Consider the following 27127-nt stretch of genomic DNA (forward strand, 5'->3'; position numbering starts at 1 on the left):
ATGCAACGGAAACATAACCCGATACTTGTATTTCGCATTATACTATGATATTACGGATTCCATATTTATCTTAACGAAAATGCGACAAAATTTCTACTTTCTTAAATTAATGTTGCAAAACATAAAAGAAGCATGATTCACGACCGACACATTTGGTCCGTGATTTACGTCACGAAACTGTGACTGGCTATCGTAATTCAACAGGTTAATTGACTTGAGGCAACGTGACAAAATAAAATTAATATCTTTCTTCCATCAAAATTAATATCATTCTTTTTCCTTCGAAGAAAATATGTGTACACCCAAGGATGCCTTCAGACGATCGCTAATATCGTCAATATTTCAAGGTTTTCAACGAAGATAATTCGTCGATAAATATTGACAATATCGATGATACATACGCGTGTATCGATCCTTTTAGGTTAAGAATATCGAATACGGTAGAAATTCGTTTATACGAACCTGTCCAACCGGGGAAAGAGTCGATTCGTATGTGTCGACGATTACGAAAAGTGGCCAGAGTCAAGAATCTAGCATAAATGAGTTTATCGCTTATTTCACGTTGCGTTTATTTACGTTACCCTATAATCCGAAACCATCTTTGTAGAGTAGTAGAAGTCGAGTCGTAGGATCGAGTCGGTTTTGCAGAAGACGATCGTTTCGCGCCCGTTGAACAGAATTCATTTCTTTCCTCAAACGCAAAGCTGTAAATATCTCGAAACGAAAAGTAAACGGCTTAAGCCATTTTTATAATCATCCACACGATGTAACCACGTCGTTCATATGACAGGAGTCCACCTATTCCTCTTCACCACTTACGATGTTTCGTTCAATTGATAGCAGTTCACTTACGTATGAGAGGATTTCACGAAACATTTCCTCTTTAAACGGATAACAATGTCGCGGACTTGTATCGACTGCAAGGCGTTATAGCGTGTCACAGTAGTCGTACAACGCGTGCCTCTACTGTTTACATGTTAGTGACGTTCGTAAAAGCGGTTCGTTGGTAATAGGAGCACAGTTAAAGTTCGGTTAACACTAACCTTACCAGACCCGGTCGTACGAGCAGTTTCACGATTTAATTTAAAATCGTACATTCGTCGAAGTTCACGTAAATTCTTATATTAACAAAAATTGACAAATTGATCGATCAGACAATGTAGGAATAATAAAGGGATCGCATAAAGTTAGATGAACGAAAGTAAAAACAAATTTTGAAACTGTTGATTCGACCAGATCGGCCATTACTAACATTTCGTTCTTACGAATGGAGTTCCATTCTATTGACAATATACAGGGTGTCCCAAACTTAAAGCGCAAGGGCTTAATCTATCGAAATTAAGAAGGAAAAGAATATATCGTATAACGCTTGTGGATAAACGCTTCGTTAGAGAATTATAAGCAAATAACGATCGTACGTATGAAACAGACAACGACGTACTTTTTATCGGCGCACAAAAGTTACCTATATCCTTGTGTAGTTACACGTTTTCCATTGTGCGGTGTTTCGTGTGGTTAACGGTCATGATAATGATGCAATAAAAAGTGATTAGCTAGTGTTTTTAGTTTCTCGTTTGAAAACGTCGTTCTTGCACTCGGACACGAGCTTCACAACGATAAATTAATGAAGATGAACAATGGAGTTAAAATAACGTCTCGCAGCTTCTGAGAATTTTGTCGACTTTCAAGAACTGCGCTTTTCTATTCCTCGCGCTACTTCTTCGCGCAAACTCGCTCCCGTGAAATGAAACTTTTCTTTTATAGTTCGCCGGGAGTAAAAATCAAACGGTGACCTTGGAGGTCGAAAAATTGGTCCATAACAATTTTCTATCCATCTTTCACTATACTCGGCAGAATTGTACGTACTTGGCAGAATTAACACAAAGAATAAAAGACGCAATTTTTGAAACTCAAGAGAATCCTTAGAAATTGCGAGATGTTAGCATTCCGTTGTTCATCGACGCGAAGCTCGTGCCCGGACGCAAGAACATCTTCGAACGAGCAACTAAAAATACTAGCTGATCATTTTCTATTGTCTTATTATAGTACAAAAATGTCAAAAACTGCTGCTTTTTTGTTCTTTGCGCTAGTTCTTTGTTCAAGTACACCGATAGGTCATGGTGGACCAATTCATCGGTCTGCAAGGTCACCGGACCTTACACCCCTTGACTTTTAGCAACCGTAAAACGAAAGGTTCATTCTACGCAAGTGACTTTGCACGAAGAATTCACGCGAGGAATAAAAGACGCAATCCTTGAAATTCAACGAAATTCTCAGGGCCCGTGATATGCTAATTCCATCGTTATCGATATGAAGCTTCGAGTCCTGCCACGTTTATTGTCAGAACTATGAACGACATGTAAGTGCTACCATGTGATAGAAAGACGCGCGACTACACCCACACCATAACACGGTCGACTTTCGTGCGCTGTAATGAAAAATCGATCGCCGTCTACTTCATACGTACGATTACTCCTTTGTAACTCTGTAACGCAGCGTTTATCGACGAACTTCCCGTAACATTCTTCCCTCTTAGCTAAGCCCTTGCTGTTCGACGACTCAAGTATGCAACACCCTGTATATCGAAGATAATCTGACCGCATCCTGAAAGTTTCGAAACTTCCTGGTAAAAAACAGCAAATAAAAGGAAATTGCAAGAGAAGAGAAAAAAGAAGAGAAGAAAAACGACGAAGAATTCGGTACGGCGGTTTTCGGTGCTGACAAGCGTGGTCGCACGAAGGAAGTTCGATCGTAGCCGGAAGAGTCGCGTGGATGGCGCGCATCCACGAAATTCATGTCCGCGCACGACTTCCCTTCGTGATTGATCCCGAGTGTGCGCCTCGGCTCGTTGTTAGTATAATGTTCACACACAGGAAAATAGCTAGGTTAACGTGAGTGTGTTCCTGTTCTGTGGAGGTGGACTCGTTGTAACACCTGCTGCATCCCCTGATCCTCTCGTCGCGTTCGAGTCATGTGAATCAGCTGATGGTTCGTATAACAGAGCGCACGGTCAGATAAACATCGTAGAGAATAAGAACTGCCATTGCAGCCGCGCAAATGTAGTTTCCGCGATTCCAAGATACGTAGGGTAAATGTGCTTGGCAGGCATTTCCCAACAGTCAAGCGTTCACGATCCTACGTACACGTGTTCGTATTACCTTTTCATCACGCATAATACAACATATAAGAGATGTTCGAGATTCCACGAGCGGGATAATAAAGGAACATCGAGCCAAATGAATACGATTAGTCCATTTTTGTTGACCTTTTGTACGATTATCGAAGTATTTTGGCGGATACGAGATAGTCGAGGGGCAATGAACATTTTTAAGATACGACAAAATTTCTATGATGTTTCGCTTAGGTGTTGTTTTAATTAAATTGATCGATATTAGTCCGCGTGATTAAACGGTATTCATATTTTTGAGGTACTCAAAGAAAAATCGAACTAAATTAGAATCGACGTAACGAACTAAACGCAACGAATTAAACAATTATCGTTTTATGCAAAGATCATGGAAAATGTGATTTCTCATGTTTTTCGAAAAAAGATCGTAAATGGCTGTAACGTTTATACGTAGACCATGGAAATGATTCTTTCGATCGTCGAACAGAGAGGTTCGTTAATTCTGAGAGAATTCGCAGAATAATTTTGTTCTGTATCGAGTCTAATTAAGCGTTCGATACATATATATCGCTGTACATTTGTGTTCGCCTAAATATAATAATAATATTCAACTACGATGTTATTTGACGTTTCCAATTGATAATACGTCAGTAGGAACGCGATTATAAGCATTCGATATTCGGTATGTTAATCGAATGAGAAATAATGAAATCGTAATTAAAAAGCAATTAAGCGAGAAGTTATTGACGAAATTGTTAAATGAGATCAATTGATGGCGAGGTATCTTTTTACGATGAAATAATTCCATGGTTAATGATCGAATATATGCTATAATTATAGTCATACATGTAATTATTACCAGTCTTATACTCCTCACTAAAATATAACAATTAAATTATAATTATGTTATCATAAATACGAACGTTTCATGATCATCACGCGATACACGTAATAAAAATGTATGAAGCTAATTTCTTTAATGTCAGGATCTCGAAAGACTGTGATTAATTAATTAAGCGCGGCTTATTATACTCGGTAATTTTTTATATTTAATCATCAGCATAAAAAAGTGGTCTTTTATATAAATCGATTCGCAAATTGTAAACTTTATTTGGTATGCTCGATATATACGCACGTTTATTTATTTATTGCAAATAAATGTTCCATTAAACGTTCGTACAAACAGTATATTAGCTACAGCTAATAGAACGTATACTACCAATTAACGTCATTAACGATCGATACGAGGAATATTTTATATTGAAATTTCTTGTTCTTAGGACGAATATTTCTTTCATCGCAGGATGATGCATATTCTGTTGATAAGTTGGTGGATTTTCTCTTTTACAGACAAGTCGATACTTGGATCATGTCTCGTTAGATCGAATGGCGTATTTCTTTTTTAAAAATCGTTCTCAACCTTTCGCTTGCTACCTTATTTTCACTGACGTCGTCTGCATATTGGATCGTTTAAGTGGGTGTTTTTTAAGGGCAGTTTCTCAGATTTTCGTGCTTCGACGAATCCCTGAAACTTCTTGAATAATACTCTTCCAAGTTTCTATAATATCGTCCAACAGATTCTATTGCTACGCTTTACTTTAATCGTTTTGAGAAAAAAGCAAAGCTTGAAGAAAAAATACAGAGAAAATGAGAAACTACTGGTCGACTCGGTATATACAATAGATGGAGGATTAATTGGCAATAAGCGTAAATTGTTCGTAGGTTCCCAATTTTTCTTTCCAATTTTATTCAAATTGGAATAAATTCTCCGTTTCAATTTTAATTCAGTTTTCCTTTTAAACGAGAACGTACTATATCGAGGATTACAAATAACAGAAAATAGCAGAAGAATAAAGAAGAATAAAGGATATATATATATATATATATACATATACGTAATTTGGAAACTTTTTCCTGAACTGTCAACGTGGTCGATGTACTTTTTCACTCGCCTTTTCGAAGCAAGTTCGTAAATTATGGACGCTACGGAAAGTAGAACGTTTCCCTCTGCGTTCACATGGCAGAGGCACATCCAGAAACGGCAGCCCTCTCTCCCATTAGACTTAATATCAATTTAGAGCACAATACAGGGAGTATTTCGATGCCGTGTAATTTGCTTGAACGTTCGTTAAGTATATCTGGACAATTATAACCGTATCCAATAATGACGAGGTCGCACGAGTCGGTCAAATGGTTGCAACACGCGCCCTTAAGGATCTTATTAGCTAACAAGACGCGCTAAATTCTGGATTTTCAAGAAGTACGAACAACGATGAAAAAACGAGAAACAAGAAGAATATTAGACACGTACGTTCGTACAAATCTGCAACGAAAATCGCACGATGAAAATTCTCGAAATTTTCCAATTACACGTCAGTCCGAATAACTCGAATTCATTTTTCAGCAACTGTGACATCACGACGAATTAACGTATGATATACAATATGTATGTATCTGTATCACGTTTTTACGCTTATTTCGAGCGATAAATCGAAAGCAATTCCTTCTTTCTGTTTTTAATTATTTAGCGTCGCATCAACCGCTTACGGTTTATTATCAGCGACGTAAAGCTCGATTCACACTAGCGGCCAGAGTTCGTCACGATCAATCAAAACCTGTGATTTTATCGAGGCATTCGCACTAAACGACGAGAAACGATCGAATGCTAATTTCGATTTCATTTTGCGAGATTCGTCGCAATATCTTTAATGACCGAAATCATCTACTTCGCTGTAGTTTCGTCTAAATTCGATTAAATGTTAGCGCTTCGAATTTCTTTTCATTAGATAGATTTTCATTTGACTTAGCCGAATCGCTTACGGCAAATCCTTCTCGTTGGATTACGTGTAAGGAATTTTGGCGTTGACGGGTGTCTGATTGGTGTGATCGTACCGTAATCGCTGGTGTGAACGGAGCTTAAGAAGCAAGTTCACAGTTTGTTGTACGGTTTGGCGAGCTTTAGATAATTTAGGTGTCTTCGGATTGTTTGTCTCGTCCTTTCAGTTCGGCTTTACGTCCACTTATCGTCTTAAAATGTCACTTATATTCTTTGTTACGTGTTCGTTTATATATATTTTTTATAATTGACGAATCGTGTTAATCGAGTTGCGAAATTGCGTAAATTAATCGTGGTGGAATTCGTCGCGCGAAACGGTACGTTTTTAACGCTGTTTGTATTCTTTTCATCGACTTCCCTTCTCCGAGAGAAACGCGAATAATGGTGAAAAAATTCTAATAGGAATCATAAAACTGTTTTAACGTATCATCGAGGGGAAGGGAGGACGGTTCGTATTAATTTGTAAGTTTGAAGGGAGGAGGAAATTTGGTTGCAAAGAACTCATAAATCCATAGAAATGCGCATGAAAAAGATTTTCGGAGGGACTAATTATTCGTAACGAGTGTAGGGCAAAATTACTGCATAACCAAAGTTAGGTATTGTACAGCGGTGACAGATGCTATGAGATTGTCTGAGACTCGTATTTACAGAAACTTTCATATGACGAAAGTTTCCTGTTGGCAGATTGGAGCTTCGATATTTCACTTTGAAATGTTTTCAAAATTATTCAGTAAGAATGTATCAGAAATGAAAATTGTACGAGTTCGTAATGCGTTTAATGAAAAAAGTATTTCAAAAGTCCTTGTAGAGTTACGCGTACGTAATATTCATATCGTTAATTTGGTTCGATTCAAAAATTCTGTTTTAATTCTTCTAAAAATGTCTATGACGAAGAAAAGTGTAGTAAAATCTCGTGAAGAATAGTTAAAATAAAAATGAAATATTACATAGAAATGTCTATGATTATTAGCGAAAATAATAACTCCTGTCGATTTCTTCACCAGTCGTCTTCATCTAATCGAATTTTTGATGTTAAAGAAATGTATATTAAAGGTAGAAATTTTTCTTACTTCGATCCTTGATTTCTTTAAATACACTCGTACGAATTACACTTGTTACGTGTTAAAAGTGGTGATTCCATATTAATCAATTGTTACTTATGTACATACATAAAATATAAGAAGTCTACTAGAAGAATATTACCAGTCTACTTACTAAAGAAACTAGTTTCTAGCGATTGATATCATGAACACACCTATCGTTACTCGTAACATATACAAAATCTTCAAAAAATATTTCTATTCGAAAAGGTTTCTTCTCCATTCTTTACAAATCTATTTACGAAATAAAATATTCCTGATAATTGATAGCATGAACACATAAATTTTTATTTATGATACGTATAAAATGTGCAAGAAATATTCTAATTCAAGAAAGTTCCTTCTCCATTCCTTACAAATCTACTTACGAAATAAAATATCTCTGACAACTGATATCGTGAATACACTTATAGTTACTCGTAACAAATATTACAATCCTAAAAAGTTATTCATATTCAAGAAAGTTTCTTCTCCATTCTTTACAAATCCACTTACGAAATAAAATATCCCCGATAATTGACATCATGAACACATATATCTTTACTTATAATACGTATAAAATGTGCAAAAAAATATTCTAATTCAAGAAAGTTTCTTCTCCATTCCTTACAAATCTACTTACGAAATAAAATATCTCTGATAATTGATAGCATGAACACATAAATTTTTATTTATAGTACGTATAAAATGTGCAAGAAATATTCTAATTCAAGAAAGTTTCTCCTCCATTCCTTACAAATCTACTTACGAAATAAAATATCCCTGACAACTGATATCGTGAACACACCTATAATTACTCGTAACAAATATTAAAATCCTAAAAAGTTATTCATATTCAAGAAAGTTTCTTCTCCATTCCTTACAAATCCACTTACGAAATAAAATATCCCTGATAATTGACATCATGAACACACCTATCGTTAGTCATAGCACACATAAAATCGCCAAAGAATCTTCGTCTTCTACTCCATTCCCTAAAAAAACCTGCTAACAAAAAAGAAAAACAAGAGAAAAATTACTATGAAACGACGCGGTGAGCACGTCGTATAGTCGATTTCGTCGTTGACATGACACCTGCATCGTCAAATTCTATCTACCATACGAGTCGCGTTAACGTATACAATATATAGTATACAGAAGGACCCTTGATAGCGATCGTTCAATTCCAGCAGGCGAGGGAGTTGTCCCGGAAGCGAAGGTGGATTTCGTTTCCTAAAAGGCGGTGGAGATCCGCAGCTTCTGACGTCGCTGTAGTCTTGACGAGTCGACGACGGAAGGAAGAAAAGGTGGGAGCAGGGTGAGAGGGGGATGAGTAGGATAAGACGGAAAAAGAGGGAGTTCCTGGCCGGCCGACTATTCCGTACACGGCACACAGTCCCGCAGGACACGTGAATCGACGCTTTCACGAAATGTGTAACGCGCCGCTCTAACCAACTCGAGAGGATCTCCCTTTCGGTTTCCCTGGCCGACGAGGCGCACGGCCGCGCGAATTTTCCACCACAGTTTTAACGACGATTCCTTTCGTGCGCGCGGGTAACGCCGCGTCTTCTTTCCGGCCGCAACTTCCAGAACGAGTGACGCAAGTGAAGTGACACACAGTCGATAGATCGCACGGTCGAGAACCGTCCCGCAGAAAGAATCTCCCCCAAACGGTCGCTATTTACCGCTTCTTACACCCGTGTTTCCGGTTCTGGGCTTGCGACCTTTCGATTCTACCGTCGAAACCAGTTCACGTAAGTGAGGCGAATGCTTTTTACCAAAACTTTGTATCTTCGCGCGGACGCTTCTTTTTGTCGCTACGTTCGAATCGAAGGGAGAAGCGAACGAATCGGTTAAGAGATCGCGCTGTTACGCTGTCGGAATGTTTAAGGATTTGCGACTGTACTTGGCGAAGTTTCGTGACAGTGACTCGATTGCTTTTTATCAAAATGTTTCTTCGTCCAGGATTTTCTTCCAACTTCCTAAGAGATCGTGTAATAGCTATTTCATACGTTTGCTTTTGCGATATTCGCGAATTATACACATAGCGAAATTCGATACGAGTGACGCGTATATAAAATTATTTTCAATAATCGTTGCTTCTCGCTTCTTACCGATATGTTTCATATCGTACGCTCTTCTCGTTCTCTATTTTACATTAGAATTATTTTGAAAAAGGAAACGATGAGATCGTTCGATACACCGTCGGTTCTTTAGATTTTCCAATTACTCGGCCAAATTTCCTGCGAGTGGTGCCGATTGCTTTTTATCGAAACACGGTATTTTCCTATCGAAACCTCTCGAAAAAGGAGCCAGGAAAGAAGAAAAAGAAGTTGAAAAGTCGAGTAATAGTTATCTGATACATCGTCGATTCTTTAGATCTTGCAATTACGTGGTCAAATTTAATTCGAGCGACGAGATCGCTTTTTTTCAAACGTCTATCTGTGCACGTATCTTTCAATTATTTTTCCAGCCTGTTTCGTAAAAGCAAGAGAAGAGTAGCGCATTATCGGCAGATCAAACGATTGCTATTTGATACACTGTCGGTTCTTAAGATTTTGTCGTTACGTTGCTACATGAAATAACGATGATCTCGACGTATAACTGCGCATTGTAGTTGACTCTACGATCAGTAACATTTCTCATAAACACACATTCCGCTATTTTTTAATAATGTTTGGAGAAAACACGATATTTCCCAACCGATACACTTAGCAGTGTTCATAGTTCTAATTGGAGAATCACATGGGACATGTGTAACGTGCGTTACGAATATTAAAGGTTTTTAATTCATATTCATTATGTCATGTCTAATTCTATTTAAATACGTGGCTACGTGTGTATCGTTATATTATATAATCGATACATGGACATTTGACTGTCTAAGTATATTTATTCGAACAACTTGTGAAAGAATACCATGCATTTACGAATATTCAGGTTTCACAAATTTCAACGTAACGCCTCCCAACAAGATTTCATCGATTAATCGTCCGCTTCGATACAACAATATCGAGATTACCAAACAGGTATTTTGTTCTTAAATATTCGTGTAAAAGTTAAACCGCGAATATATTTGTTCGCGTGGAACAGAGCTCCTTAATGAGGTGTATCAAAGAAATTGATCTTTAAATAACTATCACTCCGAAGATATTATAATTTTGCCCAGTTCAGTCATTAGAATACTATCTTTTTTGTAATTTTCAAATTCAAAGTATTGATAATTGACGTTCGTAAAAATTTCGTCTCGAACGAAACTCGATGTGATATGATCAAAATTGTAATAACAAACAATTGGAACTACTTGATATCGTATGAAATAATTGAAAAAAATTATTCGTCGAATATCCTTCAACTATAATTATCGCACTAAGTAACGTTGAAAGCAACAGAACGCCAAAAGTGGAATTATTCGAAACACAAAACGCGTCGATTCAACGACTGTCTAGTTTGAATGTTCGCCTCTCGGTTCTAGAAAATTTCTAACGAGAACAGAAGCTTCTTAACGCAACGATAGTTCAGTGTTTTGATAGACGAAACACGAGAACGGATTACTATTTCGATATCGTTTACTCGAGGTTAAAAGATGAAAATCGTCGTAGCATGTTCATGACGTGTGCTTGAAACAAAAACAAGTATTCAAGACATGCATGCATTTATTACGCGAAATGCAAAAACGTAAATACAACGAGAACGAAATGTCGCGGCGGTGTATCATTGAGCATGCAAGAAAATGAGCGTCGCGGAATCGTAGACCGGCCGTTAAAATATTTCTGACTAACAAAGGAATAAAATCCGCGAATCTTTAAAAGAAAAGGTCCTTACAATTACCTAAAGTAGTCGTGCAGTCTCTTTCTCTTGAAGCAGATGTCTCCCGCGAGCGTTAAACTTGTGCATTAAATATGCGCATATTAAACACGTGCAAAGTTCTCTATCGCTGAAATTTCAAGATAATTCGCAAAGTTTTCGCCAAATACCAGAGTACGAACTACCTGGCAATTTTTTGCAAAATTTCTCGAAATCCTAGAATTTTTCAACGATACTAAGCACGCGTTAAAAAATACCCACGCAAAATAACGGGAACCGAGTAAAATCCAATAAATCAGGTAGCAGCGAGCTTTCAAGAAAATGTGTGGTATTTGAATCCGAGTGGTGTAAATTATAATAAATTACACTGTATAATAAATTATCTTACACGGGGAAGTTTCTTCTTTATCCGAAATTCCAAAGAGTCGCGAAACCAATGAAATTGTTTTTTTTTTTAAACGTATCAAAGTCCTACAATTTGTTCGTAACTCTATACGTTGGAACGACGTAGAGAAGAAAATCTGCAGAAAATTGCCAATGTGTATTTCCATCGAATGGTACACGCATAAACGATCCTACGCGTGAAAATTTCTTTTCCATCGAAAGCCGTAAGAAGCCTCGGATAAAAGTTGAACCGATCGTAGTCGGCGTTCACAACAGAAATTGCTCGTTAAAGTAAAATCATTAATAGGGAGGGTGTTTATTTCAGGATATTTTTCTAGTGACTCCGCGGTCCTCCGCTAGTCCATCATATAAATAGAAGTTGCAGATGCGGCTGCCAGATATGTGTGCTTCCATTGATCGTTCGAAATTTATCGCGAGAAAAAGAAAGAAAGAAAGAGAGAAAGAGAGAGAGAGAGAATATCGATGGTATTACGAAATTCGAGCGATATAGTTTTGCATCGTGAACGGTATAATTTCATCGGCAAATAATCGAAACGCGAGTGAAATTTTGTTCTTTGGTAATAAAACTAGTTTTGAACATTTCGCATTGGTGACGTTGTTTTTCAATTTCGTCCACTTTTCTAATAATCTGTAGGATAATGTACGATAATTGACAATTTCTTTGAATTCCACGGTGCTGTGATTTGCTCGTTAAGATCGACTGAACCTGAACGATCGTAAGTAATTTTTCGAACAGACGGTTTTTGGGGAAAGACGTTCTTTCCTTTTTTACGCAACGTTGACGAAAGATCGGAGTAGAAGAAATTTGAGAGCAGAAGAGAAATGGTCCCTTAGAGTTAATAGGAATGAAAGTAGGCGTTGGAAAAGCTCGATAGCTGTTGTTATTTATAAAAGCACATTCAACGAGGGATTGATGAAATTTTGAAGAATTTAATTTAATCGAATTATTTTCCACGAAATCTTCTAAATCGGGAACAATTAGCACATATTCTTTAACAAAGTATTTAGTTAGAAGCGGCATTTTAAAGTTCGAAATGTTTCTAAGCATCTTTTCTTCTATTTTGAAAAGTCAGTTATTAAAGTCATAAATAGCTAATGTTGCTGTGAATGTCGAAATGAAAATGAACATTTTTCTAATTATCGGTGGCATTAACGACCCTTGCTGATTTTTTAATAGGTCAACGTGACCCAATTGATCCTTTGGTTCATCTCCAATGTTAACAGAATAAATATTAAGCGTGAATATTTCTCAGCTGGTTTCGTGGAAACACGTAATTGCATGGGACGAGTTAAATTAGTAGATAATGTAATAACTGTATATTTTTGGAAATTGTGTAATATCGTCTCTACGATCTAGAACCGCGACGTTTGATCATACGTCGTTATTTATGCTAACATTGAAATCGTTTCGTTTTCTGTACGCGCAGAATGTAAAACTCGCCTGTTCATTTAATTATTGCAAAGCAAAATCTCTACAAATTCCATCGTAATTATTTCGCGAGAAATAACTCGCAGCGCAAAGGTTTAACGAAATGCTAAAAATTTAACCGCGATTGAAAGTTAAAGTGATCGACCGATGAAGTTTAAACGCAATTAAAATTGAAATAACACGCGAAAGTAAAATTCCGAAGCAAATTCGATTATTTTCTATATTTACCGAAACGATAAAACTTTTAACACTACGTGTTGTCGTTAAAAATGTCAGACGCTGTAAATCGTAGCTCAACGAAATAACACGTGGAATACGATAAAAAAAAAAAAAAAGAAAAAGAAAAAAGAAATAATTTACGCGAAATAGAATTACCATATAAACAGTGATCAATAACAAAATAAAAAAGTAAATATTAAAAATACGATGATCGATAAAGTAATTACTCAAAGTCAAACTTCTTCTTTTTTATTTATTTATCGCAACTTGAAAATTCGTCCGATCGACGTTCGGTAAATTCTGCCACGCTAGGAAAAGTAAAAGCGATCGCTGAAAAATCGTGCAGCTACGCTCGGCCACAAAGGAAGGTGGACTCTCGTTTTTCATCCGCGGGCGAACCTATCCGCGTATATCCATCGGTAAAGGTGCATACGTGAGCGAAATTGTGAACGGTCTAATAATAACCAGGCTCTTACTTATATGGACGCTTGATTTTAATTCAAGCTAAACCGTCGGCCAGACCTCGTCCTTTGGTGCGCGGGGTCAGTGATCATCATAATCGAAAAACGCGAGGAGCATCCGAAAGCGGTCAAAATCGTCCCGCGTATCGCTCGGGAAATATCGTTCCAACGCGAATTCCTTGATCTTCAGTTATTTTCGTCGGTTATGGTAAAAGGACTTGGTCCAGCGACAGCAACGGGCCAGAATAAATCGCGACAAGTGAGAAGATTTCTAAAGTTTATTTTGTGCAATAAATATAAAATCCAGCTTTTTTTTATTATCCGACCTGGTATCAATGCCAAGAAGCGATGTAATAAACAGTTTGCTTAACATAGTTGAGTTAAGTGAATCGGATTGCGTCGGATATTTGCATACAGCTGGCTCGCGAAAGTATTCCCAACTCGCTCTTCCAAACTTTTTATATTTCTTCCTGATTTATCATCGCTTCGGTCCTTTCTTTCCGGATTAGAAATTTTTTACATTTGGATTGCATAGTTTTTTTTTTTAATTTTTTAACCGTATTATTGGTCCCATGTCAACGTACGTAACGATATAAAAATTTCCGTGTTATCGAATCGACATATTGACCGGTCAATTCAGAGTAATAATTTTAAAAGTTAAAAATAAATTACTTAATTACTTAAAAATAAATTTAGACATACTATATTACTATGACGAATATAAAATAGCATTACCATTCGTATCTTTGACGGCACATCGACTTAAGCATCCAATGATTAACACGATTCCGATAAGTTCTAAATGTACGATCTTTTCAATGAAATATAGACAGTTCGTAATATTCTGTAAACTCTGTAAGTATCGTCTGTAATTATTGGAATCTTGAAGGAATCACACGTAACATTTATATTTATTGTAACTTTTATGACACTTTTTTTACCTTACTACAACTACTTTGTGACATTTATATTTATATTTTTATTTACTGTGTTTTATTTGTCAGCAGTTGATACAAGCGAGATAAAGAATAATCGATGGAACGTTTGCAACGTATCTATTCTTATGACAAGGATTGGAAATCGTCTAAAAATCATTAAACGTAATTAGGCTAGAAGATCGCTTGAAATTAATTGAAATATGCGATCCTTTAGAAACTTTTTTATATACAGGGTGGTTGGTAACTGGTGGTACAAGCGGAAAGGGGATGATTCTACGCGAAAAAAGAAATCGAAAATATAGAATAAAAATTTTTTTTTTTTTAATTTTTCCATTGAGACTGTTATAACGTACCGCACGCGTACCGAGCGAAAATTCAAAGTCGATTTTCTCGAAAACAAAGCCTCGAACGAAAAATTTGTATTCTATATTTTCGACTTCCTTTTTCGCGTAGAATCACCCCCTTTCCGCTTGTACCACGAGTTACCAACCACCCTGTACAAAACATTTTCATTCAAATATAAAGTTCACTGTAACGGAACACGACCATCTCGATCATAGTCGTAATAATTGAAACGAATGTGAAATTTTATATCAACGTTAGAAGATATCTATTGGACGTACGTATTATACCTTGCAAAGACGACCAAAGTATTTGAACAGTCGGTCATTCGCTATATTAATAAGCCACGATATCTGAATGATTATCATCTTTATCATTAATTGTATTAATTGCCACGTACCAATTTCTGACCAGGTGTAAAAAAATTGGTAATAAATTTGTCGTAATTTCTATGGTTTACTATTATTTTTTAAAAATTTGTTTCAAAGTTTACAATTATAAATCACGATGTTATAATGACGATGGCAGTGGCTCGTTACACTGGCAACGAAATTTCCGAATGTTTCGCGTAGTGCGCACAACGTGTTGATAAAAATTTATCGTGCTAAGTGTTCGAACACTTTTGCGAGCGGCTGTATCTATTTTCGAAACGGGATAATTAAATGTAAGTTAAGTCAAGTTTCTAAGAGCATCGCTTTTATCGAGATATCGCAAGCGATCTACTTATGCACATAGTCATCGACAGTTATCTGACAAGTGTATCTGATAGAACGGTAGAAAGTTAGAAATGAAACCATAGAACAGATATCACAAAAGATATTTTGGTAATTTCATGAATCGAAATGTGGAGGATAATTTACACTATCTTCTTGGAAGAAGCAAATTCTGGAAACAAATCTCTCGGTTTTTCACACGTCGAATATTAATCGTATTAAATGTACGTAATAAAATTGAAAATTGGAAATTAATTTGAAACGTGTAGGGTATTATGATATACTGTATATGCAGATATATTGTATATATAACAATATCATTAGTTAAATATAAATCAGAATACGTATTATTACATTCCGCACTTCACAGATCTCGTTTGTTGTTAAATTATTTTGTTGTCGTTGCGTTAAGTTTCAAGAAGCTTATGGTTTTAGAAAATTTAAGAAATTTTCTAAACTTAATGTCATGTATGTATCATGTATTTGACATATCATTGATAACTCTATGATCAAATGGTTTTCTATCGTTACAACTAAAATACACATTAATTCGTCACAATTAAAATACACAGTAAAGCACAGAATAAAAATTTAAGAAGTAATTTAAGAAATACGAAATTTACGCTGATATCGAGGTATTTTCTTTCTCAATAATAAAGTATTTTCTAACATTTCCTCTAGTTTTCGTTTTACGGTGCATCACCGAGGCACGAGATTGATTATTATCGGATTCAATTGTAACGTTACAACTGTACGCGACACAAAGTTAACTTCTTACAACTTTTACGATTTTGTTGCCCCCATGTGATCTTTCCTTTTACAAATATATCGTTCTTTGTTTCAACGTGTCTTCGTTCTCGGATTTCTGCTTCTTTCTGTACACGGTGCATCGACTATTTTAAGAAGATTAAGTTGAAACATTTGAAATGTAAAGCATTTCGGAAATAAATCAAATGCACTCCGCTCATATCTGACAAGCATTTCATTTTAATTCCATGCTGAATCATTATACAGATGTAAAGTGGTGAAATATTACGAGCTTTGTGTCATAAATCTTGCATGGCCCATTCGCAGAAGACTCTTCGTCTTCGGATGAAAAATATTTTACGGGCAACCACTTCAAACTTTATATTGTATCCTATCTATATTATGTTACATCTGTAGCGATCAATATAACAATTGATCGATATTTTACGTCAACAGTTTGACTAATCATCGTATCGGTTTTCACGATCATAATCGATCTTTTCGTTTTTAAGAAAACGGCGTGGTGAGGATCGGCGCTTACCTCGGATAATCGAAAATTCGGATAAAATGTTGTGCTTCTATTAGTTTGTTCTACTACTACAAAATGGACCATACATGATGTAGTGAAACAATATGAAACATAAAATGTTGTGCTTCTATTATTTTGTTCTACTTCTATTAAATGGACCATACATGATTCAGTGAAATAGTATAAAACATAAAATGTTGTGTTTCTATTATTTTGTTCTATTATTACAAAATGGACCTACATAATTCAATGAAATAATACAAAACATAAAATGTTGTACTTCTATTACTTTGTTCTAGTACTACACAAAGGATCCTACACAATTCAATAAGGTAATATAAAACAAAAAATGTTGTGTTTCTATTGTTTTGTTCTACTACTACAGAATGGACCACACAAGATTCAGTGAAATAACATAAAACATAAAATGTTGTGCTTCTATTATGTTGTTCTATTATTATAAAATGGACCATACATGATGTAGTGAAATAATATGAAACATAAAATGTTGTGCTTCTATTATTTTGTTCTAGTACTACAAAATGGACTATACATGATTCAGTGAAATACTATAAAACATGAAATGTTGTACTTCTATTACTTTGTTCTATTACTACACAAAGGATCCTACACAATTCAATAAGATAATATAAAGCATAAAATGTTGTACTTCTATTACTTTGTTCTATTATTATAAAATGGACCATACATGATATAGTGAAATAATATGAAACATAAAATGTTGTGCTTCTATTACTTTGTTCTACTATTATAAAATGGACCACACATGATGTAGTGAAATACTATAAAACATGAAATGTTGTACTTCTATTACTTTGTTCTATTACTACACAAAGGATCCTACACAATTCAATAAGATAATATAAAGCATAAAATGTTGTACTTCTATTACTTTGTTCTACTACTATAAAATGGACCACACATGATTCAATAAAATAATATAAAACACAGAATGTTGTGCATCCATTATTTCCATATAAAACGAAAAGAACTTTTGTGGCAATCTAATATTGTACTATTTATCGTGCCACTAATAACAAGTTTCCAACTTGTACTTCGTTACATCGAATAGTAAGCATCGTTCGTAACAGGAATTGGCGAATTACAAGATAAATCGTATAACTTGACTGGAAATCCAATTTTATCCCATCATTTGATGTTAACGGAAAGATCGATGCGTAGAAAATGAAATAAGAACCTCAAGCTATCAAACTCTTCGTTTTTTTTACATTCTCTATACTTTTTCTTCTTCTTCTGTTTATAGTAGAAAACGAGTGAAAATTAGCGAAGATGTACGGCCTAATTCTGGAAAACATGTCCGAGTACATACGACAGGTGTACGGGGAAGATAGATGGGAGGAGATCCGACGACAAGCATCCGTAGATCAACCTAGTTTCAGCGTTCATCAGGTCTACCCTGAGAACCTTATACCGAGATTAGCGAAGAAGGCTATTCACGTATGTGTTTGTTAATTTCGTTACGCAAGTGCATGATTAATGATCGATTGTAAAAGGAACACATGACTTACAGTAGTCGGAGACAAAAATAAGTGGACATTTAGTGGAAGTAGGTATCGATGAAGTTTAATCAGACTAATACTAATGCTATGTACTTAATACTTGTGCTAGGTACTTAAGTTATTTCGATATATGTATATCGTTATAGTCAGTGTTGGTCAAGGTCCTATTTACCAAGTAAATAATAAATAACATAATGAAACAATATTTTAATCTCGAATAAGATTTCTTATTTAAACAAAAGTCGTTTGAACGACGCCAGAGATAATTTATTGTTTTATCTTATTTTTCATTTGGATTTAAATTGGAAACAAACGATAATACATAAATAAATGTTCTTTCTTGTACAATGAAAGGAAGATGAAATCAACATGGCTATTTTTCGATGGTCAAGTTCACATTTGCTTTTCAAAACTACTCGCTTTTCGAACAAGTTGTCCGTAGGATTAATTTATCTCGGCATATTCGGCATAGTTAATGAATATCATTAAGATTAAAAGTTTTCATTTAAGAGACGAAGGGAGACACGTATAGGTGAGACACGCGTTGTTTAAAAGAACAAATTTGAAGAAAAGAACACGTGCAAATAAAAGGTTTCGTCGAAAGAAAAATGCTTCCCTTGAAGCCATTCGACTTTTATCCGATACATTTTCCGATATAATTAACCAGTTAGCTGTTTCGACTTCTTTGAAAACTCTGCACCTAAAATATGTCGCAAAAGGTAAGCGATGACGAGTATACTCGTCAAACGCAGAGTACGCGTGGCTGTTATAACATGGAATTAAGAATTAAGAATTGTAATAAAACGACTGTTTTTTAATTTTATTACTGAATTACAGGGCTCGCTACAACACGAAACATTGCCGTTTCTTCGTGACGAGTATACTCGTCGAAAACAGCTAATCGGTTATAATAATATCGAGAACATTTCAGTTTAAACTCTTAGGTGACTCACTCTGCACATTGGCAGCCTGAAGGAGTACACAGACCACTTTCTTTCTACGTTTCCTCGCTAATGTTACATTTACGTGACTATCACGTGCTATTTCACTGTCTGGTTTTTTAATGGGTTAATTAGAAAAGCTTTACTCTACCTTATCACTTACGTACCTTTATACTGTATACCCTGTGTATTGATATCGTTTAATTCAATCGAATACATTTCTAACTTGTACTGCAGGTACTTGGCGTAACGGAAAAAGAATTTTTCGATCAGATGGGTGTACACTTCGTAGGATTCGTTGGCCAGTACGGTTATGATCGTGTGCTTTCAGTACTTGGGCGTCACGTAAGAGATTTCCTTAATGGATTGGACAATTTACACGAATATCTGAAATTCTCCTACCCTAGGATGAGAGCGCCTTCGTTTATTTGCGAGAACGAGACGCGGCAAGGTAAAAAACTTCCAAATGAATCGCATGTACCGCGAAATTACGCGATTCGTCATTTCACACGATCATCTCAGAAAGTAAAACGATCAATCGCATTTCTTATAATAAGCTTTGCGACGCCATTGGTCCAGCTAGAACGAAGAACGTTTAATTCCATAAAGACGAACCACTCGTTTCCGCAAGTTTACAAAAAATAGCGCTTTTAACGTCAAGAAGTAATTTTTGCCCAATTTTCAATTTTCCGAGTCGATCGGTGTGACCCCTGCGAGTGTGTAGATTTTACATTTTTACCAGCGAAAGAACAAAGCAGCATCGAGCACGCGTCTATTAGCCAAAAAGTACTTCTTTCATCATCAACTGTCATCCTCGTTACTCCCAGTCTCACTGGTCTATAATTACGAAGCGTTAAAATAGAAAAAACAGACTATTCGTAATATCATCGGCTAAGAATAGAATTCGTGGTCTACATTTACTTTCATTACGTGCATTGCAGGCCTGACCCTCCATTACAGGAGCAAACGACGCGGATTCGTTTATTACACGATGGGTCAGATAAGAGAGGTGGCCCGACACTTTTATCACAAGGAATTACAGATCCAGCTGGTGCGCGAGGAGATTCTATTCGACACCGTGCACGTCACTTTTCAGCTCACCTTTGATAACAGAGCTTTTACCCAAGCCTCGTTGACTATGACACGCGAGGAGAAGCATTTGCCAATAGGAGCCTCCGTCTTGTTTGAAATATTTCCTTTTTGTATCGTTTTCGGGTATGTTTCAGCAAGTTTATTTACATCTTCGTTCATAGAATATCAAGAAAACCGAATAACAAATCGTGAAGTTCCGAGGAATCTTGTTACAAACTCTTAGGCTCGCTGTCCACGAACGTCAGCGGAACGTCGTGTCCATCAGAGTCGCTTCGTAGACGCGCAAGACATTTGGTCTGCTGGATGATCCATCTACGACTAGCAGGATTCATTTTGTCGCGTTATTAAAATGTCACGCTTTCGTCCTCGATCGCTACGTTCTTTATAGTTGCAACGTGTTACCGGCGATGTCATAGCCGAATTTATGTTCTTTCACTTTGCAGGAACACAGTGGATCGACGCTGTCTTCGTCCTCGTTTCTTGCGCCGATCAGGCGAGTACGAGCAGGCATCGTTCGTTCGTCGTGTTCCGCCAAATTGAAACCACGTAAATTCGGCTCAATTCGATGACAGATGCACGTCCGACAGATGTCTTCAGCTGATCAATAACATCGTCGATATTTCGAGGTGCTCGACGAAAATCCAATTTGTCAATAAATAATGAGGATATTGTATGGACGATACAGGTTGATCCTGTAGCGGCACTCGACAGCAAACTTTCCAACGGATTGCTACACAAAGACCCTATCCTCGGCCAGACGACGGCAGAGCTGTGGTTTGCGCAACTGGTTACGAACGTTCAAGACCAGGTTTGAATCCCGGCGCTCACAGTCCGGGCTTTTACGCGATTCCTAACTGAGAAGAAGGCAACCCGGACGAAGACAAAATCTCGTACACCAGCAGCAGTGCCTATCACGACCTATCCACCTCGATCCTTTTACTTGAGAACCTCGAAACGTTGGCAAAATTCACAGTCTAAGATCATACGAATGCGCGACCCTTCGTGGACAGCGGCCTTTAGATTACTTTGCTTGGGACATTGGAACATAAAGAATCAACATATTCCACGGTTGATCAGCTAGTTTGCAACTGGCTGGTACAGCATCGGTGACGTGTCTAGACGAAGCTAGTTGCAACGCTGACGACACGTCAAGCAATTTGTTCTTCTCGAAAACTGTCGGATTATTTCATTTGGAACATTGGAATATAAAGAATGCACATATCCCGTTGCAAGTAGCTGATACAGCATCGGTGCGTGTCTAGAGGTCACCGATGAAGCTAGTTGCGATGCTGGCAATGCAGAAACGTCTCGGTCAGAAAATCTCAAGACTGTCATCGTTTATAAATAATACAATAAAACATTTTCCTTGTCCTGGTGAAGCTTCTATCTTTACCAATGATATTTATTTATCTTTTTATCGATCGATCCGCGTGTACAGCGCGTAATTAAGCTTTCGTTTTTAGATCAGACATGATCGTAAGGAGTATCGGAAATTCCTTGATGGTAATATTACCCGATCTAGTTGGCAAAAAGATTACACACTTCTTCGACCTTGTCAGGCCACTCATTGCATTCAAATTTCACTCGGTACGTATATTTTTAAAAAATGTTCTATTTTTCTCACCTCTCTGCTCATTCTGTACTGTGATTTTTCTTATTCCTTGATCCCTTCCAGCTTTCCTTTATTTTCAACTGGCAATACGAACTATCTCCCTTTGGTAATATCTTCTTACCATTATGTCGTTCTTTAATCTCTCTTTTCCTCAGTTTACTTCATTGGATCTTGCCAAAATCTTGTCTTTCCTTGTTACTCCTGTTCTATGTTATAATTTACATCTATAGCTTTTATTTCCGCGTATATTTAACCCACGAACCTTTGCACATTTCTCAGCAAAATGGATATTACGAGAGAAAAATATCTTAAATTGTTATATTTAATTTGTGTTATACTTAAATCTTCGTTCAGGTCTCGTTTCTTTAATTAGGTTCATACATCGAATTAAATCGTTAAAATAAGCTACGCATATTCACGGAAATAATCGTGACCTGTTCTTTGCAGATTTTAAACAGAACGAATAATATCTTCGAGCTAGTCACCGTGGAACCAATTCTCACAGAACGGCCACCAGATCGACAGAAAAATGAAATTTTATTGAGCGACGAACTCGACTCGGTAGATGACAGAACCTTGAGATTGAAAGGTAATTTCTTTGACATTTCCATTTAACGGTTTACACTCGTAAAGATCGATTATTCTCCCACTTGATACTGTTATTTTGTTCCGTTAAAGAATTTAACACTATACCATTTGTTTATATCGTGTATTGTATATCTCGATTTTTCGTACTATGTTTTAGGCTTTTACAAATATTCCACTTACAACGAGGCGAAACATTCGCTGTTACGTCGAGGCTCGTTCTTTTTTGCTTAAATTAGATCGTGTATCGGTGTCCCTCGACATTATCACCTCGAACGATGGAAATATTATTTATGATAACGTATATCTATGTATATGAAATAGGTACGTGAACGGTTCTAGCGAAAGACAAGCATTTTCTTTGTAAGACTCACGGCTAAGGCGGGAAACGCACGAAGCAGCGATCGATGTTCTGTCAGAAATTGTTCGATCGATTACTTCGGTCAGTCGTATATTTTCTAATTAATTTCTAATTAACCGAGCCTAATAAACTCGGTGATCGTAGCTCTTGTTATCGGGCTGTAGTTAACATACCACGTCATTGAATAATATATTGCTGCAATTTATACAAATTTACTTGCTATCGCCACGTTGTTACGTGCTTTTGTAAATATATTAATTATTCCGTTGAATTAATTAGCCTACCGACGCAAAGGGCTCTGCTAACTTTGACAACAATTTTAACTTAAAAAGTTTTACTATCTGTAAAAACTTTGCCGATTTTAAATCGATTTTACGTCGCCGTCAATTTGCGAAACAAATATGAACCTAATCAGAGTCTTTGAAATTTCTTCTCAATGTATCATCCACGTATGACGTAATTGCAGTATAATTTGTCCATATTTTCTTTTATTTAAATTCTTGATTAAATTGACGCGTCGCCTGAAATTATGTACATGCAGAGTGTCTCGCAAGTTTATAAATCATTTTTATGCAACAGGAAGAAGATAGCGGTGACTTTCTATGTTAACTGTTATGTCGACTGAGTTTCAACGACACGTATTTTGCAACGTTTTTTCTTTAATTTAATAGGCGATAGTGACAAAAAAAAATTTTTTTTTTAGTTCTCTTACTCTATTTCCTATATTTTACGTATAGTCTGTTCCAAAGATAACGACTCTGTCTGCTTTATAATTTAGATTGTTACTTCCGAGAAAGAACATTCGCACAATCGTAGACTGGGGAGTTTATTAAAATATTCACGTTACACATAGCCTTGTTCGTCGGCATTAAGACACGCGAAATAATGAGAAGAACCATTAGCAAATTATCGATACTGGAATTATTATCTCGTTTGAAACACCGAGGCCGTAAAACACCCATATGCTTAAGAAAAGAGAAAATCATCGTCGACTATGGCGATCGTTCTAATTCCGAAAAATGTTACCCAGAAATGTTTCTATAAATAAATCTTGCACACGCTTTTGGAACAGACTACGTACGTATCAAAAGTGCAATACATAGACATTGTTATTTAATGGAAGCTTCTAGTTTGCAATTTAAAAATCATCGATTTAGAGAAAAAAGAACGCATATTATCGAGTAACACGTATAGTTTAAAATATTTTCCGAATTCGAACGTGTAAACGTTTCGAGCGATTTAATTCGAAACGAATACAGTGAACCGCGTGTTTCGCGTTCGTAAAATACGAGACAACGTAAGAAAGCGATAGACACAAAGCAATTTCATCGTTTCAACATTGATTGTTTGAACCTTTGTAACAAATATCCACGACGTTCATTAGGTCAGATGATATACATGGATAACTGGAAGATGATGATGTATCTTGGTACGCCCGTTATGCCAGATTTGAATTCCCTGATCGCAACGGGTCTCTACATTAATGATCTATCGATGCATGACTTTAGCAGGTATCAGTGCATTTCTTTATTACTTCTGCCTTCCTAAGTTGTCCTAATGTACATGTTGTTTCGTTTAAATTCGGAGAAAATTTTATCGAGGTATCGTTACGTATCATTTTCTTTTTTTTGTTATAATCTGCGTACGAGCAATCTATCATACAATAAATTGACATGGATATTATCGATATTATTTAACTTACGTCGTTAAATTTGTATGGTAGATGTATAAAGCGACGTCTCTTTGTTTTGTGTATTTTTATTTGCTGTACAATAATTTCATGGTTGGGTTCACTGGATCATTGGGCTGATTGTTCAGCCGTTGTTGATGCAATCTGTTATTTACTTGTTGCTTACACATCTGTTTATATGCTTTTGTAGTATCGTTACACTCTCACTTTTATTTGTTAAATTTGTATTATCTATTTTCATCTTTATTTATCTATTTTTCTTTTTTCTAAATTAAATTTTTATTTACCTATTACCGTTTATTAATTATGCTTGTAACGGGCGAAAGCCTAACGCAATAAGAATAACAATAAAAGGGAAAAAGAAAAAGTAAGAGGATTAACTAGTGATTAATAAGTAAAATAATTCAACGTTGTTAAAAGAACGTAGATTATTATTTTTCCAAGGTTGAGAAATATATTAGAACAATGAACATATTATACAAATTGGAAACAAAAAATAATCTAGCAAACAAGTATTATAGTTTATTCCAGTACTATAGAGTACTTCAATTTTTTCAAATTCCACAAAAGTTACAGCATCCAGAGAGGAATATTAAACAAATTTTTGGAATTCTTTCTCATAATTACGATACAAATAGCGAGAATCGATTAAAAAAAAAATCACAGATGAATGTTGGTGCTTAATGGGTTAACTGTAAAACTTTAGAAAGTTTCTACTTTTCTTTTTATTTATTAAGCCCCAGAATGTTAATATTTCAGTCGTTGTTCTTAACAGCGATAAACTTTTCACAATCCTTAACAAACGGCGCTTTACCAATTAACGTCGACTGAGAGACGAATTTCGTACGCGATATCCATAGAGATTTATCAGCACGATACATTGTTATACGCAATTCTAATCATAGCTACTTTTACATTTAAAATTTTCACGGTGGCGAGACGTCGTGATATTGGTTTCTTGGCAGCACTTGCACTTTGCACTTTGCACTTGCACTTGCACTTGCACTTGCACTTGCACTTGCACTTGCACTTGCACTTGCACTTGCACTTGCACTTGCACTTGCACTTGCACTTGCACTTGCACTTGCACTTGCACTTGCACTTGCACATGCACATGCACATGCACATACACATACGCTTGCACTTTCCTTTATCTTTAGCGCAAACGTTTCTTACACATTGCAGTCTACTTCTTGAGAGCAGACTTGAAAGTGCAGCGTGTACGGAACGTTAGCGCAAGGAACAAACGGGAAATTCAGGTGCGAAGTGCAAATACAAAGTGCAAGTGCGAGTGCAAATACAAAATGCAAGTGCGAGTGCAAATGTGAAGCGTAAGTGCAAATACAAAGTGCGTGTGCGAGTGCTACAGTTGCTCGGTTGCTGCGAAAAACCAGTAGCACGATGATTATGATGAAACAGATTGTATAGATAGGTAGCACGTGACCCTTTTGTTATAGAGATCTAATGCTTGCTGGCACTCAACAATCGGTGGAACTGAAGTTAGCTTTAGACCAGGAGCAATTGAAAAGCAAAAAGCTAGAGGAGTCTATGAGAAAGTTGGACGAGGAGATGAAACGCACGGACGAATTGCTGTATCAGATGATACCGAAACAGGTGGCAGATCGTTTGAGAAACGGCGAGAGTCCGATAGACACGTGCGAGGTAAGAGCAATGCTTTAAGACGAATCTTCGTTGTCTGTTATACGCTAATAAATCGTCTATCATCCATCGAATACCGATACTACGAAAGTATTTTTCTTTGTCATAAAGCAACCAGTTTCTCGTCATCGTCGATGTTAGAAATTTTAGAATTCGAACGTCTTTATAGATTTCGCGAATCACATTTTTCATCGCGAACTTTATAACTCGATGCAAGATGATTCGATGTACAAACGTACACGACAGTTTCGAATCTTTGAACATTTTAGCGTATTATTTTAGAAATTGTTTCTCGTCTAAAGTTATCGGTAATTATTTGCCAAATTATTTCATTGAAACAGAAACTTTGCAATAACGCGTACAGGTAAAAGTTGTTCGGAACACCGACCTTGACAACGTATTTCAAAGTGGTTGAAATCGATCAGATCGTCCCTTTTGTAAATAATTACGAAATTATCGATTGCTACGTTTACCGAAATTACGTACCGTGTCCTCTCGTTACGACTACCATTTACGCTATCGTACGTGAAAGCGATGGATGTCGAAGAAGAGTAATCATCTCTGACCGTGATTGATTAACACGTTTCACTATCATGACTATTTCAGATGTTCGACAGCGTTTCAATTTTATTCTCGGACGTAGTGACATTTACAGAGATCTGCAGCAGAATCACACCGATGGAGGTGGTGTCCATGTTGAACGCGATGTACTCCCTTTTCGACACGTTAACAGAACGGAACCGGGTGTATAAGGTATTCTTAGGTAGTAAGAGTTAGACATTTATTCGTCCTCAAAATCATTCTCTTGCTTTATTCGACAACGCGACGCACGATCATTAAAAGAAACCGCGCGTCTTTTTCAAAATTCTTTCTTAATCTTGCTGCGTTCTCCGTCATCCTCGATGCGAGTCTACTCTTCTAACGTTAAAACGTTCAAAAAAAAAAAAAAAAAAAAAAAAAAAATACCACCATACGTAACATTCGAGATATGAAATATTTCAGCGGATTACGTAC

The 27127-nt window shown here is 36.4% G+C and overlaps 1 protein-coding gene across 6 annotated transcripts in view; it reads left to right on the forward strand.

Annotated features, from left to right (window-relative positions):
- The window catches only part of LOC117235889 (soluble guanylate cyclase 88E), a 35442-nt gene that overhangs the window by 1374 nt on the left and 6941 nt on the right, over nucleotides 1–27127 (forward strand). For 2 of the 6 annotated variants that reach the window (XM_033498344.1, XM_033498345.1), the window contains exons 2-9: nucleotides 17918–18111; nucleotides 19352–19565; nucleotides 20056–20329; nucleotides 21670–21793; nucleotides 22266–22407; nucleotides 24149–24275; nucleotides 25912–26116; nucleotides 26720–26866. In XM_033498344.1, coding sequence (XP_033354235.1) covers nucleotides 17944–18111; nucleotides 19352–19565; nucleotides 20056–20329; nucleotides 21670–21793; nucleotides 22266–22407; nucleotides 24149–24275; nucleotides 25912–26116; nucleotides 26720–26866 — 1401 coding nt within the window. In that variant the 5' untranslated portion in view covers nucleotides 17918–17943. Of the gene's footprint in view, nucleotides 1–2832; nucleotides 2989–8580; nucleotides 8797–17917; nucleotides 18112–19351; nucleotides 19566–20055; nucleotides 20330–21669; nucleotides 21794–22265; nucleotides 22408–24148; nucleotides 24276–25911; nucleotides 26117–26719; nucleotides 26867–27127 lie in introns of those variants that run through there. The other 4 variants (XM_033498342.1, XM_033498343.1, XM_033498346.1 and 1 more) reach the window with 4 other exon arrangements.

The sequence above is a fragment of the Bombus vosnesenskii genome, unplaced genomic scaffold (assembly GCF_011952255.1).
Source record: "Bombus vosnesenskii isolate JDL3184/JDL3185 unplaced genomic scaffold, Bvos_JDL3184-5_v1.1 scf7180000013334, whole genome shotgun sequence".
NCBI lineage: Eukaryota > Metazoa > Arthropoda > Insecta > Hymenoptera > Apidae > Bombus > Bombus vosnesenskii.